This window comes from Chelonia mydas, chromosome 1, assembly GCF_015237465.2.
Source record: "Chelonia mydas isolate rCheMyd1 chromosome 1, rCheMyd1.pri.v2, whole genome shotgun sequence".
Taxonomy (NCBI): Eukaryota; Metazoa; Chordata; order Testudines; family Cheloniidae; genus Chelonia; species Chelonia mydas.
Genome location: NC_057849.1, coordinates 196,838,498 through 196,858,178, shown reverse-complemented (window position 1 = coordinate 196,858,178; position 19,681 = coordinate 196,838,498). Strand labels below are relative to the sequence as shown.

At 46.1% G+C, this 19,681-nt stretch overlaps 2 protein-coding genes and 3 long non-coding RNA genes across 17 annotated transcripts in view; 2 read left to right on the top strand and 3 right to left on the bottom strand.

Moving 5' to 3' along the window:
- Positions 1-3,626, bottom strand: part of ZDHHC23 (zinc finger DHHC-type palmitoyltransferase 23) — a 27,157-nt gene extending 23,531 nt beyond the window's left edge. For 2 of the 5 annotated variants that reach the window (XR_006288094.1, XM_043538671.1), the window contains exons 1-3: positions 3,090-3,624; positions 1,453-2,163; positions 464-631 (exon numbers count right to left, since the gene is read on the bottom strand). Coding sequence is in view for 4 of the 5 variants with exons in the window: in XM_043538671.1 (XP_043394606.1) it covers positions 464-631; positions 1,453-2,163; positions 3,090-3,196 (986 nt within the window). In the remaining variant the exon portion in view is untranslated. Of the gene's footprint in view, positions 1-463; positions 632-1,452; positions 2,164-3,089 lie in introns of all 5 variants that reach the window. The other 3 variants (XM_043538669.1, XM_043538670.1, XM_007062086.4) reach the window with 3 other exon arrangements.
- On the top strand, positions 2,571-19,681 carry LOC122464169. The gene is made up of 3 exons (XR_006288095.1): positions 2,571-2,582; positions 18,649-18,658; positions 19,494-19,681. It is a non-coding gene; the product is annotated as an uncharacterized LOC122464169 (long non-coding RNA).
- LOC114020025 lies at positions 3,230-14,343 on the top strand. Its single transcript, XR_005226794.2, has 3 exons — positions 3,230-3,406; positions 10,723-10,865; positions 10,967-14,343. It is a non-coding gene; the product is annotated as an uncharacterized LOC114020025 (long non-coding RNA).
- Positions 5,231-19,681, bottom strand: part of GRAMD1C (GRAM domain containing 1C) — an 87,210-nt gene continuing 72,759 nt past the window's right edge. For 8 of the 9 annotated variants that reach the window (XM_043538660.1, XM_043538663.1, XM_027824515.3 and 5 more), the window contains 6 exons: positions 17,466-17,569; positions 14,804-14,983; positions 12,970-13,027; positions 12,181-12,291; positions 11,010-11,115; positions 5,231-6,387 (listed from right to left, as the gene is read on the bottom strand). In XM_043538660.1, the coding sequence (XP_043394595.1) occupies positions 6,310-6,387; positions 11,010-11,115; positions 12,181-12,291; positions 12,970-13,027; positions 14,804-14,983; positions 17,466-17,569 (637 nt within the window). In that variant the 3' untranslated portion in view covers positions 5,231-6,309. The remainder of the gene's footprint in view (positions 6,388-11,009; positions 11,116-12,180; positions 12,292-12,969; positions 13,028-14,803; positions 14,984-17,465; positions 17,570-19,681) is intronic. The other variant, XM_043538662.1, reaches the window with a different exon arrangement.
- On the bottom strand, positions 15,757-16,055 carry LOC122464170. The gene is made up of 2 exons (XR_006288096.1): positions 16,000-16,055; positions 15,757-15,860 (listed from the first exon to the last, which is right to left on the bottom strand). It is a non-coding gene; the product is annotated as an uncharacterized LOC122464170 (long non-coding RNA).

The following is a 19,681-nucleotide window of genomic DNA, read 5'->3' as shown; positions in this document are numbered from 1 at the left end:
GAACCAGAGAGTAAGAAGGGAAGTCTGGGGACTCAGGCAGCAGGGATTGGTGGAGGGAGTCAGATGAAGAAGCAACAGCTTGGAAGACTCATACACTGAGGATGAGGTGAAAGGACAGAGACGGAGGGACAAGTAGGATGGTCTTATGTTTAAGGCACAGGAGTGTGACATAGGAGAACTGAGTTCCAGTCCTGGCTCTGCCACTGACTTTCTATGGGACCTTGAGAAACTAACTCTGTGCCTACAGCATCCCTTGCTATAGAATGGGGACAGCACTTCTCAGTCTCCCAGGAGTTGTGAGGATAAATTCATTGTTTGTCAGGCACGACGCGGGCCATAGGAGATGGACTGGGGCCTCCGGAACTCGAAGCAAGTAACAAGTGGGAACTGAGCTACATGATCTGACCTCTGAGGAAGGACCCATGTCCCCACCCCTTGCCCTGTCCCTGAGAAGATTTCTCACCTGTAGTCTGCATAGGTCCCTGGGCAGTAGAACAGCGCTATGAACATATTTTGGCCCCTACAGATGGTGTCCAGGGTCAGTGTAATTCCATAAACGGAGGTGAGCAGGAAGAGTGATAGCACAAGGATAAAGGCTCGGTGGTTCCGCTCCCCTACGCAGCTGTTAATCCTCCAAAGGAAAGAACATTTTATAAAACATTTTTCTTTACTTAAAAAAAAAAAAAAGTGTCTCTCTCCCCTGACTGGCAGAGAATTTGGTTCCAAGGTGTGTCTGTATAATACACTCACCAGAGTGCACATAAATCCACTCAAGGGCACAGGCTAGTAATTTAGGCCAATAATTAAGGAAATGTAAAAACAGCATATTCAGATCCTGCCAGTGTCAATATAGCTCTGGGAGAGCCTCCCACATCCTGTCAATTGCCTGCTGGCAGGCTCTGAGCCTTTTCTAAAACCCTAAGAAAGGTGACGTCTCCTTGCTTGATATATCCGCACACCACCATCCCTGGGATCTTGGGCTGCATTTACACTGGCAATTTTAGGGACTCTCCCCCTGCTGCTGTAGCACCAGTGCAGCTCCAGTGGTGGAAGCAATTGCAGGAGTGCTAGCATGTCACAAAATTTATACCTGCTTAGAGCATGTTTAAACATCATGGCGGTAAAAAAAAAACCCTGACCCCTTTCTTACATCACTAGCACTCCACTCAGTGGAACTGTACTGGTTCTAGAGTCACAGTGGGAAATTTCCCTAAAATTGTCATTGCAGACAGACTAGGACCCAGAGACCAAAACCTGGTCTTGAAACATAGATCTCCTCACCAGAGTTGGCTAGTTATCATGTCACCCTACTTGGGGCAAATGACAGCTCTCTGTACCAAAATGAAAGGCACCAAATCCAAGCGGCAGCCCTATTTGACTCCTAGCATCTGGATCAAAGAGCAACAACTTCTTTAACCTTAAACAACAACCTCAGAAGTCCATGGCACCTACCAGACACAGTGATGGTCCAGTCTCCTTACACATATGCCACACAACCGGCAATGTCCAGCCCGAGGTGGCCTAATCAGCTGACATTTGGTGCACCAGTCCTCCTTTGCTCTGTCTAGTCCCTCGGCCAACGTTCTAGAATAGCCCTTGGCATCACTGTTCTTAGCATGACAGCTGGCAATGCCAGACACAGCTGCTCCGTGAAGCCCATTGGAACTCCCCAGGATTTTCCTGTTTGGCAAGTCATTGCTGCCTTGGCATGGTGATTTGTCATTGCTCATTTGGCTGGCAAGGTAGCCAGGGTCTCTCTTGGCTTGAGACAGGGCCACAAGCATGAGAATTAGCCCACAGGTGAGAATAACCACCTGAGTTTGCCCCACATGGCCTCGGGGAACCACTTCCCGGAGGAACACATAATACATGTACCCCAGAGAGAACAGCCCCAGGCTCAAAAAGAAGAGAGTCCGTCCCTTTCTTCTATGCGTGAGGTAGTAGTACCACAGCACCACCACAGGAAGGGATGTCAGGATAACAAGTGCCAACAGGAAGTGCAGAGCTGCTACGTGGAGGAAGACTGGCAGCAGGACTAGTGGTGGGAGCAGGCTGATATTGATCTTTATGGCCCCCTTAAGCCAGGGGATGCGGAAGCGATCCAAGATGGTGTCTGCAATTCTCTCTAAAGTCCCCGGGGGCAAAGATCTGCACGTCAGCCACCTGTTAGGGAAAAGCACAGATTTTGCTCACATACATGAGACACTTCTGTGCTGTCTACTCCCCTCTTAGTTCAGTCTCTCCTTACAATCTATCAGAACCCACAAGATTCAATCACTTCACATCAATCACATTGACTCACTCCCTATTTCCCTTCCCATTTCTTCCTGTTTTATGCCCATCTGATGTAACCTGTAATCTTTCTCGGACAGGAGATGTGCCTTTTTAAAGAAATCTCTAAAGACCAATGCAAGGTTATTCTATTAATATTAGGCCTTTTCACTCTCTAACTTCTGTGATTCCATCTACCCACTTCAACAAAATCTGTCCCTGATTCAGAAACCAGCTGAATAGCAGCTCTGAAACTGACAAGAATCAGGTCTGGGTGTCCACAGATCTCTGGCTCTGGGGCAGTCCACACTGTGGGGCTTACCCTAATGCTGCAGATCCTGGAAGTCCTGGGTCTCTAGCAGCCCTGCATGCAAGCTGGCAGGAAACCAGGCAGGCAGGAACCCTGCCTGTGCTTCAGTGAAAGTTCTTTGAACCCAGTAAGTTTCCACATAACATTTTGGGTTTAACAAACAAGAATTTTCTGATGAAATCCTGTTTTGCTGTGAAATTCCCAGCCAGCTCTATTACCCCAGCCTTTATCCCAACCGGGCAGAAGGCTTTTGACATTCCCAAAACGCCCAGTCCCTTGTCAATTGGCACTTGACACAGACAACCACTCCTATCTGACAGGGAGATGTTTAAAAGTACCAAATGGAGCAGCTATGTGTAGACTGGGTTTCCAAAGCTGAGCCTGACCACACAGTGCCCCTTTCTAAAGAAGCTGGATAAAGAGTGGGGGGAGACACTCAAGATACCACGGTAATGAGCGTGGTATGAGCCCCCCTGTGTAAAGGCAGATTAGAGACTAGGCTCTTTACCTTTCACAGCCCTCATCGAGGTCCTCGCAGTCACAGCAACAGGCCACTAGATGGTTCTTCTCCCCTCTCCGGTCAATGTACTCGCAGCAGCAGAGCGGCTCCTCCATCTCAGACCCTTCGGCCTTCTTCCTCCTTTTCCCAGGTTTCCTGCCGCTGACTCCTCAGGCAACTGCGGCTCCCGCTCGCTCTGGCCGGCGTGCGACGGCGACTCCTGCGGGGGGCAGCGGGGAAGGGCACAGGGACGCGGCTGTCCCGGCACTGCCTGCTGGGGTCCTGCAGAAGCGAGTGGCCGGCTATTTCTGACACAAAAGCCAGACGTGAGTGGAAAGAGGGGCGGCGGGGCCGGGCGGGGGGCTTCAGGGGCAACTCCTCTACTCCCCGGCTTAGACCAGCAGCCCCGGGCCCCCACGGCTCCAGCCCGGGCCAGCCCGTCGGAGGGAGAACGGGGGGGGGGGGTCCCAGCTGCCCCCTGAGCCCACCCAGGTGCTCAGCCCGTCCTCCCCCGGCCCCGCACACACACCCGCCCTGCTGCACCCGAGCCCCCTCCTCCTTCTCCTCCAGCCACCCCGCCCTCCGGCGCCCGCGCCCCCATTCACTCCGCACACCCCATCCCGGAGAACAGCTGTGATTGGCTACGCCCCCCGCAGGCTCTCACCCCCGTCACTCGCCTCACGCGCGCGCCCCGCCGCCCCCCCTCCCGGCTGAGGGTGGGCAGCCGGCAGCCTCCCCAACCGCTTCCGAACACCCCCCTCCCCCCGTGCCAACCTCAGCCGGGATGGCCCAATGCAGGCGCGGGCGGGGCGGGGCCAGCCATGACGTCACGGCAGAGGCCCGCCTGCTTAAAGGGCGAGGAGGGTGGCGACAGGTAGGGGGTGCAGGCCGGCCCCGGGAATGGTGTGCTCCACCCTGCCCGCCGAAGCCTGGCGCAGAACGCGGTGCAGACGCTACGTCACAGAGCCGGCCGCGCGCGCTCCCGGCCCCGGCCCGTACCCAGGCGATTGCCGCGCGCGCGGCGGTAGCTTTGCCCGGCCAGGCTGGGGCGCTCCGCTCCCGCCCAGCGAGCCCGGGTGGGGCTAGAGGAGCCGCGAGCTCCCTGGCGAGCCAGCGCTGCCGCATCCGCCCCTCCCCCAGGCCGTGCAGCCGTGGCATCGGTTTAACGAAGCGGGGGCCGCGCTTGGGTGTGTTGAACTGGTGCAACTCCGCGGGTGGCCGGCGCCACGCACGCTTGCTCCGGTTTAACGTCGCTGTCTCCTCGCACCGCCGCAGGCCCCGCTGGTGGCTTTTGAAAGGCGCAAAGGGGAAGGATCTGCCCAGCAAAGTAGCAGCCGATGAGCAAGACAAAGCACGTCCCTGCGGGTACCGGTTTGCCAGGGGCAGCTTGCAAAATCAGAACTGTTCAGCGGAAGTCTGTAGACAAAAGGCTGGGGGAGAATCCGACCAGCAGCTGCAACAGAGAGGAGCAACTACAACTATCCTTCCTGCTCAGTACACGGTCCTGGGAAGTTCTTGGTTCCATAGACATTCAGAGTGTGGCCACAAACACAAGCCAAAGTATTTCAATCAGTAGTAGACAAGCACCAGTCTTGCATCCTAACTGCTAAAAACTAGCTGCCTTTACCCATATGCTTACCAGACGACAGGCAGGCCGGCCGCCAATAGATAAGGAGTGGGAGATAATGCCCCAATAATTGTCACGGACTTGGCTCACTGCAGCTAGTGGATACAGAGCAAGGCACTGAGCTCACGCTTTCATTGCCACACAGTGTACACGTCTGCAGCGCCATCTACGCTACAACTGCATCAGGGAGCTGGTAACAACGGTGGTCCTTGGTTGTAACAGCTCTAGTTTACAACACAGACAAGACCATAACTATGAGGCTGCTTATAAAACACGCAGCATTCCATCTACACTGGAAAATAGACTGGGTCAGGGACAATTATAACCAGGTCCCCTGACACAGTTCATAGTTGTAGTGTAAACAGGACATTAGTTTTTGCAGACTATAGTCCTGTTTGAAAGGAACTCCAAAATACAATATACACTGGTCAGTAAATGGGTTTGTAGCACAGTGATGCACTGCATACACTGGCTAGGGAAATTGTGGCCCTTCCTCCACAACAAAACAGCCAATTTTCACATACTTGTAACCCAGCCATGTTATAGTTTCTTCTTGCTTGTATGAACATAAAACCAAAACCATGACAATCACATCAGGGAACTACCTTTCAGGGTTAAAATACACATCCCTCACATATTTAATGTGTTGTTTTGCTGTCCACAAAGACATGAAAACCATAACACAGCTGGGGTACAAGCATGTTTTTCAAGCATGATTAAACATGCCAGTTTCTGTAATGTAGAGTTGGCAATGTTGTAGCAGCAGCCATGGTTAACCCTGGTTTAGGTTTTTTAGGAAGTTGCTAACAGGGCTTCCCCCAACCAATATAAGGGCCCCCTCAATTTTGGTTTCTAATCTGGCCCTTTCCCAATGGTCTGTTATCATTGCTGGGTATCACACCAAGGACTGAAGGAACAATTTCTTTTGGAGTGCTGAAATTTCATTAGGCAAGCTGAACAGATGTGGTGGGGTGAGGGGGAGGAATTAGCAGAGCCCATCAGTGTGCAGAACAGTTTAATAAGAGATTAAACATGGAGCTCTTTTACTTTGAGTGAAACAAAAAAATGCAATCTTAAAAAAATAAATATGGGTATTTCAAACTGCTGACTTGTTTTACACAATATGTATGTCTATGAAGGAGCATATGAATATCCTGGATATGTGAAATCACTGCCTGCTGTTATTTCTTTACAGAACATCCCCCGTCCTGCCCCCGCTGTAGCTTAGTGCCACTGATTCTTCAAATCAATATAAAAGAGTTCAGTTTTCATTAGATACAATCATTACTGTGCTGAGGTTGCACTTCTCTGTAATTTGCACATCACAGTTACACAGTACAGTATAATGTTCTCACTCATTCACACCTCTGGCTTGTTCACAAGAAAACCAGATGTATGGGGGTGGTGGGTAGAGATTCTCAGAGTTACAGGACCTCAGAACCTGCCCTGTTTTATCCAGAGGTCTGTATTAGCTGCACCAGCAGCTGCTGAACAAAAAATAGTAAAAAGCTCTGAGACAACAGAATGTCAAACCCCCCACCCCCAAACAGACATGCAGTATCTTCATTCTCATGACATCTTGAGTTGTGGGTGTTGGTAATGTTAACTCTCAGTCTCATCACTCTTGGTCTTGTTCAGGTGATCAAAGCTTCTCTGAAGCATAGAAAGGGAGCTCTTCAGCTGTGGAGATACAACCCCCGGCCCCCAAAAGTATATAAATTATGCTGCTGCAAGGATGAGATGTAAATGTTTTATTTTTACATTCAGAATAATTCCCTCCCACCCTTTCATATTAACAGTAGTTTGCAGTAAACCATTTAGAATCAACCGTAGAATCACAGAATATCAGGGTTGGAAGGGACCTCAGGAGGTCATCTAGTCCAACCCCCTGCTCAAAGCAGGACCAATCCCCAACTAAATCATCCCAGCCAGGGCTTTGTCAAGCCTGACCTTAAAAACCTCTAAGGAAGGAGATTCCACCACCTTCCTAGGTAACCCATTCCAGTGCTTCACCACCCTCCTAACGAAAGAGTTTTTCCTAATAGCCAACCTAAACCTCCCCCACTGCAACTTGAGACCATTACTCCTCGTTCTGTTATCTGGTACCGCTGAGAACAGTCGAGATCCATCCTCCATGGAACCCCCTTTCAGGTAACTGAAAGCAGCTATCAAATCCCCCCTCACTCTTCTTTTCTGCAGACTAAATAATCCCAGTTCCCTCAACCTCTCCTCATAAGTCATGTGCTTCAGCCCCCTAATCATTTTTGTTGCCCTCCGCTGCCAATTTTTCCACATCCTTCTTGTAGCGTGGGGCCCAAAACTGGACACAGTACTCCAGATGAGGTCTCACCAATGCCGAATAGAGGGGAATGATCACGTCCCTCGATCTGCTGGCAATGCTCCTACCTATACAGCCCAAAATACCGTTAGCCTTCTTGGCAACAAGGGCACACTGTTGACTCATATCCAGTTTCTCGTCCACTGTAACCCCTAGGTCCTTTTGTGCAGAACTGCTGCCTAGGCACTCGGTCCCAAGTCTGTAGCGGTGCATGGGATTCTTCCGTCCTAAGTGCAGGACTCTGCACTTGTCCTTGTTGAGCCTCATCAGATTTCTTTTGGCCCAATCCTCTCCTCCCAGTTTAGTGTCATCTGCAAACTTGCTGAGGGTGCAATCCACACCATCCCCCAGATCTTTAATGAAGATTTGAACAAAACCAGCCCCAGGATCGACCCTCAGTTTGATACCAGCTGCCAACCAGACATGGACCTGTTGATCACTATCCATTGAGCCCGATGATCTAGCCAGCTTTCTATCCACCTTATAGTCCATTCATCCAGCCCATACTTCTTTTAATGTGCTGGCAAGAATACTGTGGGACACCATATCAAAAGCTTTGCTAAAGTCAAGGAATAACATGTCCACTGCTTTCCCCTCATCCACAGAGCCACTTATCTCGTCATAGAAGGCAATTAGATTAGTCAGGCATGACTTGCCCTTGGTGAATCCATGCTGACTGTTCCTGATCACTTTCCTCTCCTCTAAGTGCTTCAGAATTGATTCCTTGAGGACCTGCTCCATGATTTTTCCAGGGATTTATATTACAGCTGCTAGGCAAGCACAGTACACAGCATAGACTGTCATTTCTACATAGTTACAGAGCTGTCCTAAATTCTGTTACCCTGCTAGACTATGCTGCACTGGCTACATTGCAAGAAAGAAACCATCACATTGTCATTTTTAACATAGTTGTTGCACATGGCAAATACTGAAAGGAACACCCCAACAAGATGTGCACTATAATAGAGGCATGATGCCTTCAGTGTGCTCTGAGGACAAGGATGAATGCAGAAAACTGCCAGCACTCAGAAAGGGCACAATATTATAGCAATCTAAAGTGTACCATGACTTGCACAGGAAAAAAGTGGTGGGTGATTTATTTTTTTTAAGATAGGAAATGTGGTTAAATTCTCACTCAATATAGTTCAATATTTAATTTTCTATGTTCTTTAAAAATACCATTTTAGCTATTTGGAATTAACTACTGTCAGAATGGTAGGAAGTTAGGAAAATAGGAGAGTCGGAGTCAGAAAGAGAAGAAAAAAAATAATTAAGTTAAAAAGGTTAATAGGCTAAAAAGTTTTAAAAAATGAAATCAATCAATTTTGCAATCTTTCATTTGCTAAGCCATGGCTTCTCAATCCAGCGGTCAAAAATGCGTCTGCACCCTCCTTGTTTTTATAGCTAGATGGAAGTGGGGCAGGTCCCCAAACTTTTCCAGTTAGAATATAGGGTCATGGTATGGAAAAAGTTTGAAAACCACAGTGTTATGCAACTGGAGGAGCCTGGAAAGGAGGAAGGATGAAAGGAATGATCCCACAAATATCTGCTCTCCCTCAAACTCCCTTATCAGATATTTTTAAAATGTGGAGTTTTTAAAATAAAAATTGAAATGGAGACAGAGCCAAATATCTGCACACTGATGCCACTGCAGGTGAAGCCAGCTCATCTTCACCTGTTGCCATCTTACATACATGTAGAGCAAGAGGGATGACCACTTAAAAGCCTGTGGCACGCTACACAAAAAAAAATCCTCGGAGCAAATTGAGCAATTGCCCAGTTCTCTCAGAAAGAAGAGAATGGAGCCATTCAAAAGTAATCCTATCTTAGCTTTTCATGGGTTCACAAATGCACCAAAGCCACCTCATAACCAACATCAAAGTTATTTGATAGATGTAAAAGGATCAGCATGGACACTTGATCTTTGTCCATCGCAAGGGGGAGATCACAGAATCATAGAAACGTATGACTGGAAGGGACCTTGAGAGGTCATCAAGTCCATCCCCCTGCTCAGAGATAGGACCAGGTAAACCTAGACCATCCCTGACAGGTGTTTGTCCAACCTGTTCTTAAAACCTCCAGTGATGGGGATTCCATAACTTCCCTTGGAAGCCTACTATAGAGCTTAACTACCGTTTATAGTTTGAAAGCTTTCCCTAATATCTAACCAAAATTTCCCTTGCTGCAGGTTAAGTCCATTACTTCTTGCCTAACCTTCAGTGGATATGGAGAACAATTGATTCCTGTCCTCTTTATAACAGCCCATAGCATATTTGAAGACTGTTATAATGTCCCCCTTTGGGTTTCTTTTTTCAAGACTCAAAACAAAACAAAACAAAAAAACTAAGTATATTTAACGTTTCCTAATAGATCATGTGTTCTAAACCTTTTATCATTTTTGTTGCTCTCCTATGGACTCTTTCTTAAAGTGTAGCACCCAGAACTGGACAGAGTACTCCAGCTGAGGCCTCACCAGTGATGAATAGAGCAGAACAATTACCTCCTGTGTCTTACACACAAAACTCCTGTGTCTACACCTCAGAATTATATTAGCCTTTTTCACAACTGTATCCGAGGTCCTGTCCACACTGTGGCTTTTAACAGTGTTTGAAACCATTCCCAGACAAGCTTACAGCCAATGGCTTCATTTATGATCATCTTCCAGCAAGACCAACACAGTCTCTGTACTCTATTCAAGCTTAAAATGAAACTGACAGTCGTCAAGGAAGTCTGTGGTCTCCAGGTAACACCAGAGCTGCCTCACCACAACTTTCACCAAAACAAGGGAGCAAAGTTAGAAACAAAGATGTCATTGGAAAGGATTATCCATATCAAGAGGGGGTTCTTAAGTGTGGGCCTAAATCACCAGCTTGTGAGATGCTGGTGCCTTTCCTGCCTGATGGTCTCCCACCAACAAGCGGACCAAATATTCTTCCACTAGGATGTGCAGTTCAAAGCCCCCGGGGCATCCTAGAACTTCACTTAGCAAGACAGGCTGAGTTTCAGCCTGAGAAGACTTCTTGTTTGTCTCCACTCCTGCACTGATTGCTCTCAGAAAGGCAGCCAATCCAATCTGAATCCAATTATCTTGAGGTAGGCAGATAACTCCTCACAGCATGACATTTTCCACTGTGTATCCAAGTCCCACTCTTCTTACAAACACCTTTCATTTGGAAACAACTTGAAATCCAGTGGCTGTATGACTCTTCCTGCCAGGACTTTATCACTGGGCCATACTAGCATAGAAGCAAACTCAAATCTACCTGCTTACGTTCCCTTTTTAAGCATTTTAGTATGATATGCCTCAAGCTCCTGGACTCCCAGAGTTAGCTATCCTGGCAAATATGATTTCTGCCTTAGCACAGGGTGATCCAAAGGAGCAGAACTATACATTATGGGAGAAAAAATTTTAAAGGAAAATTTAGACAATGAAGCTTTGCTATTTGTTAGATTTACCAGGCTGTGGAACAGTCTCCTAAAAATAGTGTTGAAACCCGGTCATAGGAAGCTGAACTAGGCAAACCAATGGGGCATGCACTCTGGGGAAGAATCCAGCACTGGCAGGAGGAGGGACTAAATTATTTAATAGGTGTGCTCTGCTTCTAATTTTTATGATTCTTCAAAGTGCAATGAATATATCAAATCAATGTTTTTTTCTATTTCTTCTTCTGCTCTAGGCAAACAGAAATACGGAGTGCTCAGGAAACAGGCAATTTGTACAGAAAGACAAATGAAGCCCAGCAAAAGAAAAGGGGCAAGGCCTGAAAATATTGCCACTTTCTTACACATCCTGCTGCAGCTTTGTTCTTACTGAAGACAGGTAGCCGCAGACCGGCTCATTTATTTCATAGAGCAAGACATTTTTTAAAGGGGATTTTAAAACTTTTGAAAAATGACCTCTATTTTTTTGTTTCCTCACAGCTACCTCAGAAGCGACAAAAGCGTGTGTGGGAAGGAAGCCTACCTGTTCAAGCATTGCAATAGAGTCTTGCAGCACCCCCTTCACCTGCCGGACCTGTTCCTTGTCACGCTGAGGGATATCCTCTCTGGACACCATGTCAGGGACTAAGCTGAAAAGGGAACATGATGAGAATCATCAATACCATGGAATAAACATCTGTACATCCATACCCAGCAAGCACTGGTCTCTACCTGCACTCATTAGCACTTTTCAAGCCAGGACCGCATTCAGACTGTGTACAGTTACATTTGAAACTATGTTACCACTTTCTTAGAGATGTTGCCTTAGTGCATTTGTATACACTGGACACTAAGAGGAAACATGCATTGTAATTAACAAACTGAATTCCTCAGGCTTCTAAACAGGAGTAAAATCTTTCATCTGAAGGAAAGTTAAAGTAATCTAGTTCTTCTGCCAGTCTTATGTTGCAAAGGTCTGTCCTAGCACAAAATTAGAAGGACTGCCATTCTCTGTCCCTGCTAAAGATTAGGTTAGATTTTGAAACTCTGTCTTTCAATGCTATGTCCAACAGAGGTGAAGCAAGACAGGTATCAAGGTCTGCATTAAACAAATAGAAGCGGGGTAGCCAAAGGCGTCAAAGTCATGAACATATCAGCCCTCACACTAAAATCCTTTAAATATAGAGACACCGCTTCCCAAATTGACTCCTCCAAGTCAGATACACAAACCTAGTTATTGAGAATATCAAGTCCATTTGCAAATGTTGTAATGCATTTAATTGGATAACATGTTCACAGTGTTGGAAGATGTAAAGCACAACAGAAGTGCTAAAATGTTAAATTACATCACACTCCAAAACCGGTAGTTCATCCTTTTAAAAAGTGAGCGGGACATGAACTTTGAGATATTTGTACCTTGCAGGGATCAGCAGAAAGGAGGAGGCTATAATTCTGTGTAGATCTCCATGAGACAAGATGGAGAAAAACAGCAGGGTAGACTGTGCAGAAAAAGGGCAGGCTAATTCTAAAATATCTTGGAGAGGAAGAAAGCCAGTGGTGCAATGTGAAGCCATTTGCTGGACAGCACTGTCAACTGTAAAAGGGCTACAGGTTACAAAAGTATTTAAAGATTTGCCTCCTGAAATCTGCTTGTTATGAGTCCAATCCAAGTTATCAGGTTCTTATATCTGGATGAAGATGAGGAATTCACTCACTTTAAAGACTTCTCATCCTGAAGGTGGACCCGGTAAAATGACTGAGCTGCACGCTCTATCTTTGATAGTTTAAGGAAGAGAGTCACATTCAGCAAAACCAAGAGCAGCAAACTGTATAAAGAAAATCAGACTGGTTTAATCATTGCTATCATTTTGCTTCTGCAGCATTACTTGGGCCATGATGGCCAGAATGAATAATGTTCTATCCTATCTGAACAAACCTTCAGGAAAGAACCTGAGAAAGCATCATGCAGGACTTTAAGGTATCAAGAGCATCTGATTGGGATGTATTAGGCTGTTAAACAGTCTTTCAAAGGAAGTGGTGGAAGTCTCACCCTTTGGCATTTTTAAAACTAGAGTGGATGAATACTAGAAAATGTACTGCGTGAACAATCATGAACTAGCAGCAGCACCGACTAGTTCAACCACTCACATTTTTCATTCTACATACAACGCAGTAATTGAGCTCCTCCCCTGGAGTCTTCCTCCCATTCCCCTGGATGCCAGGATGCACGGTGACCACCCTGATCGCCTGCCCCTCAGGCCAGCCCTGATTAGGACCCCACTGTGCTAATGCCATGTAAACACAAAGAAAGAGAGAGTCCCCTTACAATCTAAGAAAATGATTAGTAACAAAGGTTCTACTCTGAAGACCACTGAAGTTGACCTCACTTGGGGCCCATATACCACAGGCTGCATGAATCATCTTTTTCTGCTTCCATATAGGTGTAAATACGATTACCTCTCAGACATCAATCAAATTGTGGTTTAACCTCAGTGAGTACTTACAAGATGCTCATTATCACAATGATGGTTGTGGTCTTCCTTGCAGCATCCCTTTTCCTTCCTGTAGGGAATGGAAAAGATCAGGTTAGAAATGCGCAACATTAATTCTCCTAAAGAGGAGTCTACAGTGCACAGCAAGTGGTGGATTAGATGGCAGCCCCGATGGACAGTCACACCAGCTGTGCGCAGTCTGGGATGCCCATTTATGCACATAACAGAAACTATTTCTCTATCCATCCCAATGGAGGAATCAGCTGGAGAATCAAGTTTATATGTCCATCTCTTATGCTAATGCAAAGCAGTGCTGTGAAGTATGTTCCTGAGTTAGGCTTGTTCTACACTTAAAACTTAGATTGACCTAGCTACGTTGCTCAGGGGTGTGAAAAATTCATGCCCTTCAGAAACACAGTTAAGCTACACTAAACCTTGATGCAGACATCGCTAGGTCAGCATAAGAATTTTTCTGTCGACCTAGCTACTGCCTCTTGAGTGGGTGGGTTTACTGTAACGACCAAAAAAACCCTTCTGTAAGTGTAGCAAGTGTCTTCTCTGACACAGCACAACCGCAACTCTGCTATGTGGACAGCCTTAGACAAAGCAGCTCCCAGTGCGTACTCACTTCCATATGCCTACCTGATCACATGGCCAATGCTGCATACCAGTGACCATTCCGGTCACATGGCCAATGCTGCATACCAGTGACCATTCCGGTCACATGGCCAATGCTGCATACCAGTGACCATTCCAGTTTCTTTTCTTGTCTATCGAACCAAAAGTCAACCTGGTTTCAGTAATTATCATCCTGCAGAAAACACTTTAAATTCAGCTGAGTGCAAAAGCATTCCCCATTGGACACCTTTGGGAATTTGATATTGGCATAGGGCAGGATGAAGTGTACATTTTCTCTCAAACTAAAAGGGTGTCACCCACCACTACCGACTGGTTAACCTAGAATTGTGTAAGTTACCTGATCTCCTACAATAGTTCCTAACATGCAGATTTCCTGGCCTGGCAAAGGGACATACATTAAGGCTGCAACATGCACGGAGACAAAAGCACTCACCTGGAAAGCTGGAGCAATGGTGGCAGATTAGGAATGTGGGAATTAACTCAGTTACATATGCTACTAACCCAAGTTTACTCTGATATTCTCAAGGGCTTTTTTCCTGGTTTAAGGTCTGTGTTCTCCGTTCAGTGGTTATAATTTAAGTTGTTTCATATAAGTCAGAGTTCTCTGGCACTCATTAGTGCACAGATGTTCCTTTTCTCTTTCAAAGTAGTTACTGTACGCCATGGCAAGTCAATCTGTCACGTCTAGTGGCAGGAAGGGGCAATAATGCTAGATGAGCTTCAGTGCCCCAGAAACGACTGAAGCAGCCAGAAGATTGAAAAAGAAGTCAGTTTAATTAAAAATACAAAACAAGATGATCATTTGGGATGATGAGTCCAGGGGGCAACTGTAAAATTGTAACCGTTTCAAGGACTGCATTCAGTTACCTGTTTAGTCAAAGTCCAAAAATTAAATGCTTTGGGATTTTGTGCAAGTTCTTAAAATCAGGTTGCATTGCTTTTCCCGTGCAAGCTTTGTGCTGCGTTTAGAGTTACCTTGGAGCAGAATACATTATAGATTGGACTTGAGTTCAGCAGATGCTTGTCACTGCAAAGAGGATCAGACATGCTCCAGATCCTGTATATCTAAGCTTTAGTAACGTAAAATAAACATGAACTATTAATCCAACTGTCTTTATCTAACTGGGTCTAACAAATACACATAGTGGCATCACATTTGTTCTGTTTTACTAATTAAAACACCCTCTCTAACTGCTGCTATACCCACCTACTACGTTGCCCTGGGACTCTAATCCCATGTCCCCAGAAGAGTGCTGTGAAGAACGCTTAGGAAGCAGCTCTGCCATATTCCGGTGTAAATTCCGTCGTCGTCTTCTTAGGGCAATAAGTTTCCCAGGATCTTCTATAGATTGGGTTATTGCATATTCTTCCATTAGCAGATCTGATTCTACAGTTGAAAATAAGTATTTATTTTTCCCTTTGCTTTTCAAATGGAAAGCTCACATTATCTGGCTATGATAGAGAAAATAACAGGCAAGGCAAACAAATCAATAGAGGCTGTTGTCTTCTAGAAAATATATATGATACATAAGAGATTCCTTAAACTGTACCATCGACTTGTACTACCATCATTACACTTGGTACTTTACAGGTATGAAATGTATACTTTTCCAGCACAGTACAGCTCAATGTATTTGCCAAGCACTGTTGCTTTCTTTCTCATAGCTACAACCAAGGAAGCACTTTGATTTAAATGGGAAATCAAATTAATGGATTTTTTTTTTTTTTTTTTTTGTATCCTCACACCTCCTCTTTGGGAGCTGACCCCCGTCCCTTGGACACAACACTATTGATTGCTAAGTGGAAAATTTTTGTAGGAGCCCTTTGATAACATACTGGAAGCACAATACAGTGGCACCCCAGAGTTAGCAATATATTGACCTAGGACAGGGGTGGGCAAACTACAGCCCGCGGGCTTTGGATCCGGCCCGTGGGATTGCCACCCCCATGGCACTGTGGGCCCCGGCACCACGTCCCTGCAACCCCTGGGGGAGGGGGCCAGAGGTCTGTGCACACTGTCCTTGTCTGTGGGTACCTCCCCCCGAAGCTCCCATTGTTGGATCATATTAAAGAAGTTCTATATTAAAATCACAAATGAGTTTGATTCCCCATAGTTTAAATTCCAGGGTATTACTAATTAAGAGGTCTCTTGGTTTTTGGTACTGTTTCTCTCCCTCTCTGTGTGAAACTTGCAAGCTGCTAATTGTGTTAGTACATTCTAAGACAGAGTCAGTTCTCAAAGCAATTATTTGTAACAACTACTCCTCACACAGATTTCAGAGTAACAGCCGTGTTAGTCTGTATCCGCAAAAAGAAAAGGAGGACTTGTGGCACCTTAGAGACTAACAAATTTATTTGAGCATAAGCTTTCGTGAGCTACAGCTCACTTCATCGGATGCACACAGAGAGAGACTCAAAGCAATACTCTGTAACAACAGAAACAGCACCCAGAGACTCCCCGCCCTTTTGTTGTATTCATCTCGCTTTGTTAACAATTGTGATTAAAATAGAGATAGAGGATGTATGTGGATGGATGCTTGGTGTGGATAATAACTGAATGATCAGGGAGGTGCCAGCCTAAGAATCCAGTGTACATCGGCTGAAGAAGGCCTCAAGTGGAAATAACCAGAGGACCATTGGAGGGAAGACTGGAATCCACCCCACAGCCTCAAGGATGGGAGAAACAAAGAACAAGGTAACATCTGGCAGCACAGAGCCGTCAGGAATGTGCCATCTACTGATTGATTCAGCAACAGCATGATGAAGCAATTCCCACAGACTGCCATAGGAATAAATTCTTATAAAAATGGACTCTAGAAAGTGAGAACTTTGGGGTCTGATTCTGCAAACCATCTTCCAGGAGCATCAGATGAGCATCTGACAAGGCCCTGCTCCTTCCTCATGTCCAGGCCACCTGGCCAGTGGCTTGGCATGAGCAACTCTAAGGCTGGTAACTATGATAACAACCTTGCAGAACCTGTGTGTGTGTGTGTGTATGAATGAATGCGTGAATAAATATGAGATTGAATGGAATGTTATAGCTATAACTAACTACTTACTATGATTCTTTCTATATTCACAATAAATCTGGCATTTTGCCTTTTCCCCTTTAATAAGATCCTGCTAGTTTTTATTTTATTGGCATAACACCATTGCCCGGGAACGGGGAACCATGGCCAATGGGAGCTTCGGGGGAGGTACCCACAGGCAAGGGCAGCACGCAGAGCCCTCTACCTTCCCCTCCCCCAGGGGCCACAGGGACGTAGTGCCGGCCGCTTCCCGGAGTGGGGCTGGGGCAGGCAGGGAGCCTGCCCTGGCGCATGCTGCTGCCACCCTGGAGCGGCTCCAGATAAGCGGCGCCGGGCCAGAGCCCGCACCCCGAACTCCAACTCCCTGCCCTGAGCCCCCTGCATGCACCTCAACCCCCTGCCACACCCCGCACCCCTCCTGCACCCCAACCCCCTGCCCTGAGCCCCCTCCCACACTCTACACCCCCTCTTGCACCCCAACCCCCTTCCCTGAGCCCCCTCATACACCCCGCACCCCTCCTCTGCCTCAACCCCTTGCCCTGAGCCCCTTCCTGCTCACCACACCCCCTCCCACACCACATTTGCTCCTGCACCCCAACCCCCTGCCTCAGCCCTACATTCATGGCCCTGCATGCAATTTGCCCACCCAGATGTGGCCTTCAGGCCAAAAAGTTTGCCCACCCCTGACCTAGGGGATCCTCTGACTTGAAGGAGGCACAAGGAGAATCTCACACTTTGTAAATTTATTTCTCGTAGAATCAGTTTCATGACCACTAAAATTTACCAGATCCATCCACAAAAAAAGATTTCACCCTGTTACTACGAAAAGCAAATCCTCACCAAGTTGTTTGAAATTCTCCTCTATCCCGCTCCAGGTGTTCTTCTCAATCAGAGACTTGATGAGGCCCCATGGCTGCTTTTTGTATTTCACATCTGTGGAAAGCCTGCCACAGCACAGAATGGAATGGTAAAGTGAGTGATCAATGGTAAAGTTAGTGGTTGTCCATAATCCAAAACAGTCACTATTATAAATAGTCAAGACATTGTCAGGTGGCAGCACTCACACTGAACAGGTAGGGATTAGACATGGGTAGAGAAAAACTATAAACTGCATTGCAGCTAGAGCTCTGTGGGAACTTGAATTTCCATTTCACAGGACATTCCACAATTTCAAAATTTGCTTTAGTTCCCAATAAGAATGAAAACAAATGTTTATATCCCACAAAATAAATGTCGGGGGAAAAAAATCCTTTTCGGGTAATTTGTAATGTTTCATTTTGACTTTGACTTTTTTTATATAATTTTAAATAAATTTCAAAACAAAAAAGAGTTAAAATGTTCCATTCTGAAAATGTCAAAATGTAACATCTTTGACCTTGTCAAAATGCTTTTCTCTCCCCCAGTTGTTTTAAACAGATTTTTGTTGCAATTAACATGTTCCCTTGGGAAGTTTCTGGTTTGATGAAAGCATTTTCCAACAGAAGAAACTTTATCAGAAATGTTTCAGAGTAGCAGCCGTGTTAGTCTGTATTCGCAAAAGGAAAAGGAGTACTAGTGGCACCTTAGAGACTAACCAATTTATTTGAGCATAAGCTTTCGTGAGCTACAGCTCACTTCATCGGATGCATTCAGTGGAAAATACAGTGAGGAGATTTATATACATACAGAACATGAAAAAATGGGTGTTGTCATACACATTGTAAGGAGAGTAATCACTTAAGATGAGCTATTACCAGCAGGAGAGCAGGGGAGAAAACGTTTTGTAGTGATAATCAAGGTGGGCCATTGCCAGCAGTTAACAGGAACGTCTGAGGAGCAGTGGGGGTGGGGGAGGAGGGGATAAACATTGGGAAATAGTTTTACTTTGTGTAATGACACATCCACTCCCAGTCTCTATTCAAGCCTAAGTTAATTGTATCCAGTTTGCAAATTAATTCCAATTCAGCAGTCTCTTGTTGGAGTCTGTTTTTGAAGTCTTTTTGTTGTAATATTGCGACCTTTAGGTCTATAATTGAGTGACCAGAGAGATTGAAGTGTTCTCCAACTGGTTTTTGAATGTTATAATTCTTGACGTCTGATTTGTGTCCATTTATTCTTTTATGTAGAGACTGTCCAGTTTGGCCAATGTACATGGCAGAGGGGCATTGCTGGCACATGATGGCATATATCACATTGGTAGATGAGCAGGTGAACGAGCCTCTGATAGCATGGCTGATGTGATTAGGCCCTGTGATGGTGTCCCCTGAATAGATATGTGGACACAGTTGGCAACGGGCTTTGTTGCAAGGATAGGTTCCTGGGTTAGTGGTTCTGTTGTGTGGGGTGTGGTTGCTGGTGAGTATTTGCTTCAGGTTGGGGGGGCTGTCTGTAGGCAAGGACTGGCCTGTCTCCCAAGATTTGTGAGAGTGGTGGGTCGTTCTTCAGGATAGGTTGTAGATCCTTGATGATGCGTTGGAGAGGTTTTAGTTGGGGGCTGAAGGTGATGGCTAGTGGCGTTCTGTTATTATCTTTGTTGGGCCTGTCCTGTAGTAGGTGACTTCTGGGTACTCTTCTGGCTCTGTCAATTTGTTTCTTCACTTCAGCAGGTGGGTATTGTAGTTGTAAGAATGCTTGATAGAGATTTTGTCTCTGTCTGAGGGGTTGGAGCAAATGCGGTTGTATCGTAGAGCTTGGCTGTAGACGATGGATCGTGTGGTGTGGTCTGGGTGAAAGCTGGAGGCATGTAGGTAGGAATAGCGGTCAGTAGGTTTCCAGTATAGGGTGGTGTTTATGTGACCATCGCTTATTAGCACCGTAGTGTCCAGGAAGTGGATCTCTTGGGTGGACTGGTCCAGGCTAAGGTTGATGGTCTACCAGCTCTAATTATAGGTCCTGGACACTACTGTGCTAATAAGCAATGGTCACATAAACACTACCCTATACCGGAATCCTACTGACCGCTATAGTTACCCACATGCCCCCAGCTTCCATCCAGGATACACCACACGATCCATTGTCTACAGCAAAGCTTTAAGATACAACTGCATTTGCTCCAATCCCTCAGACAGAGACAAACA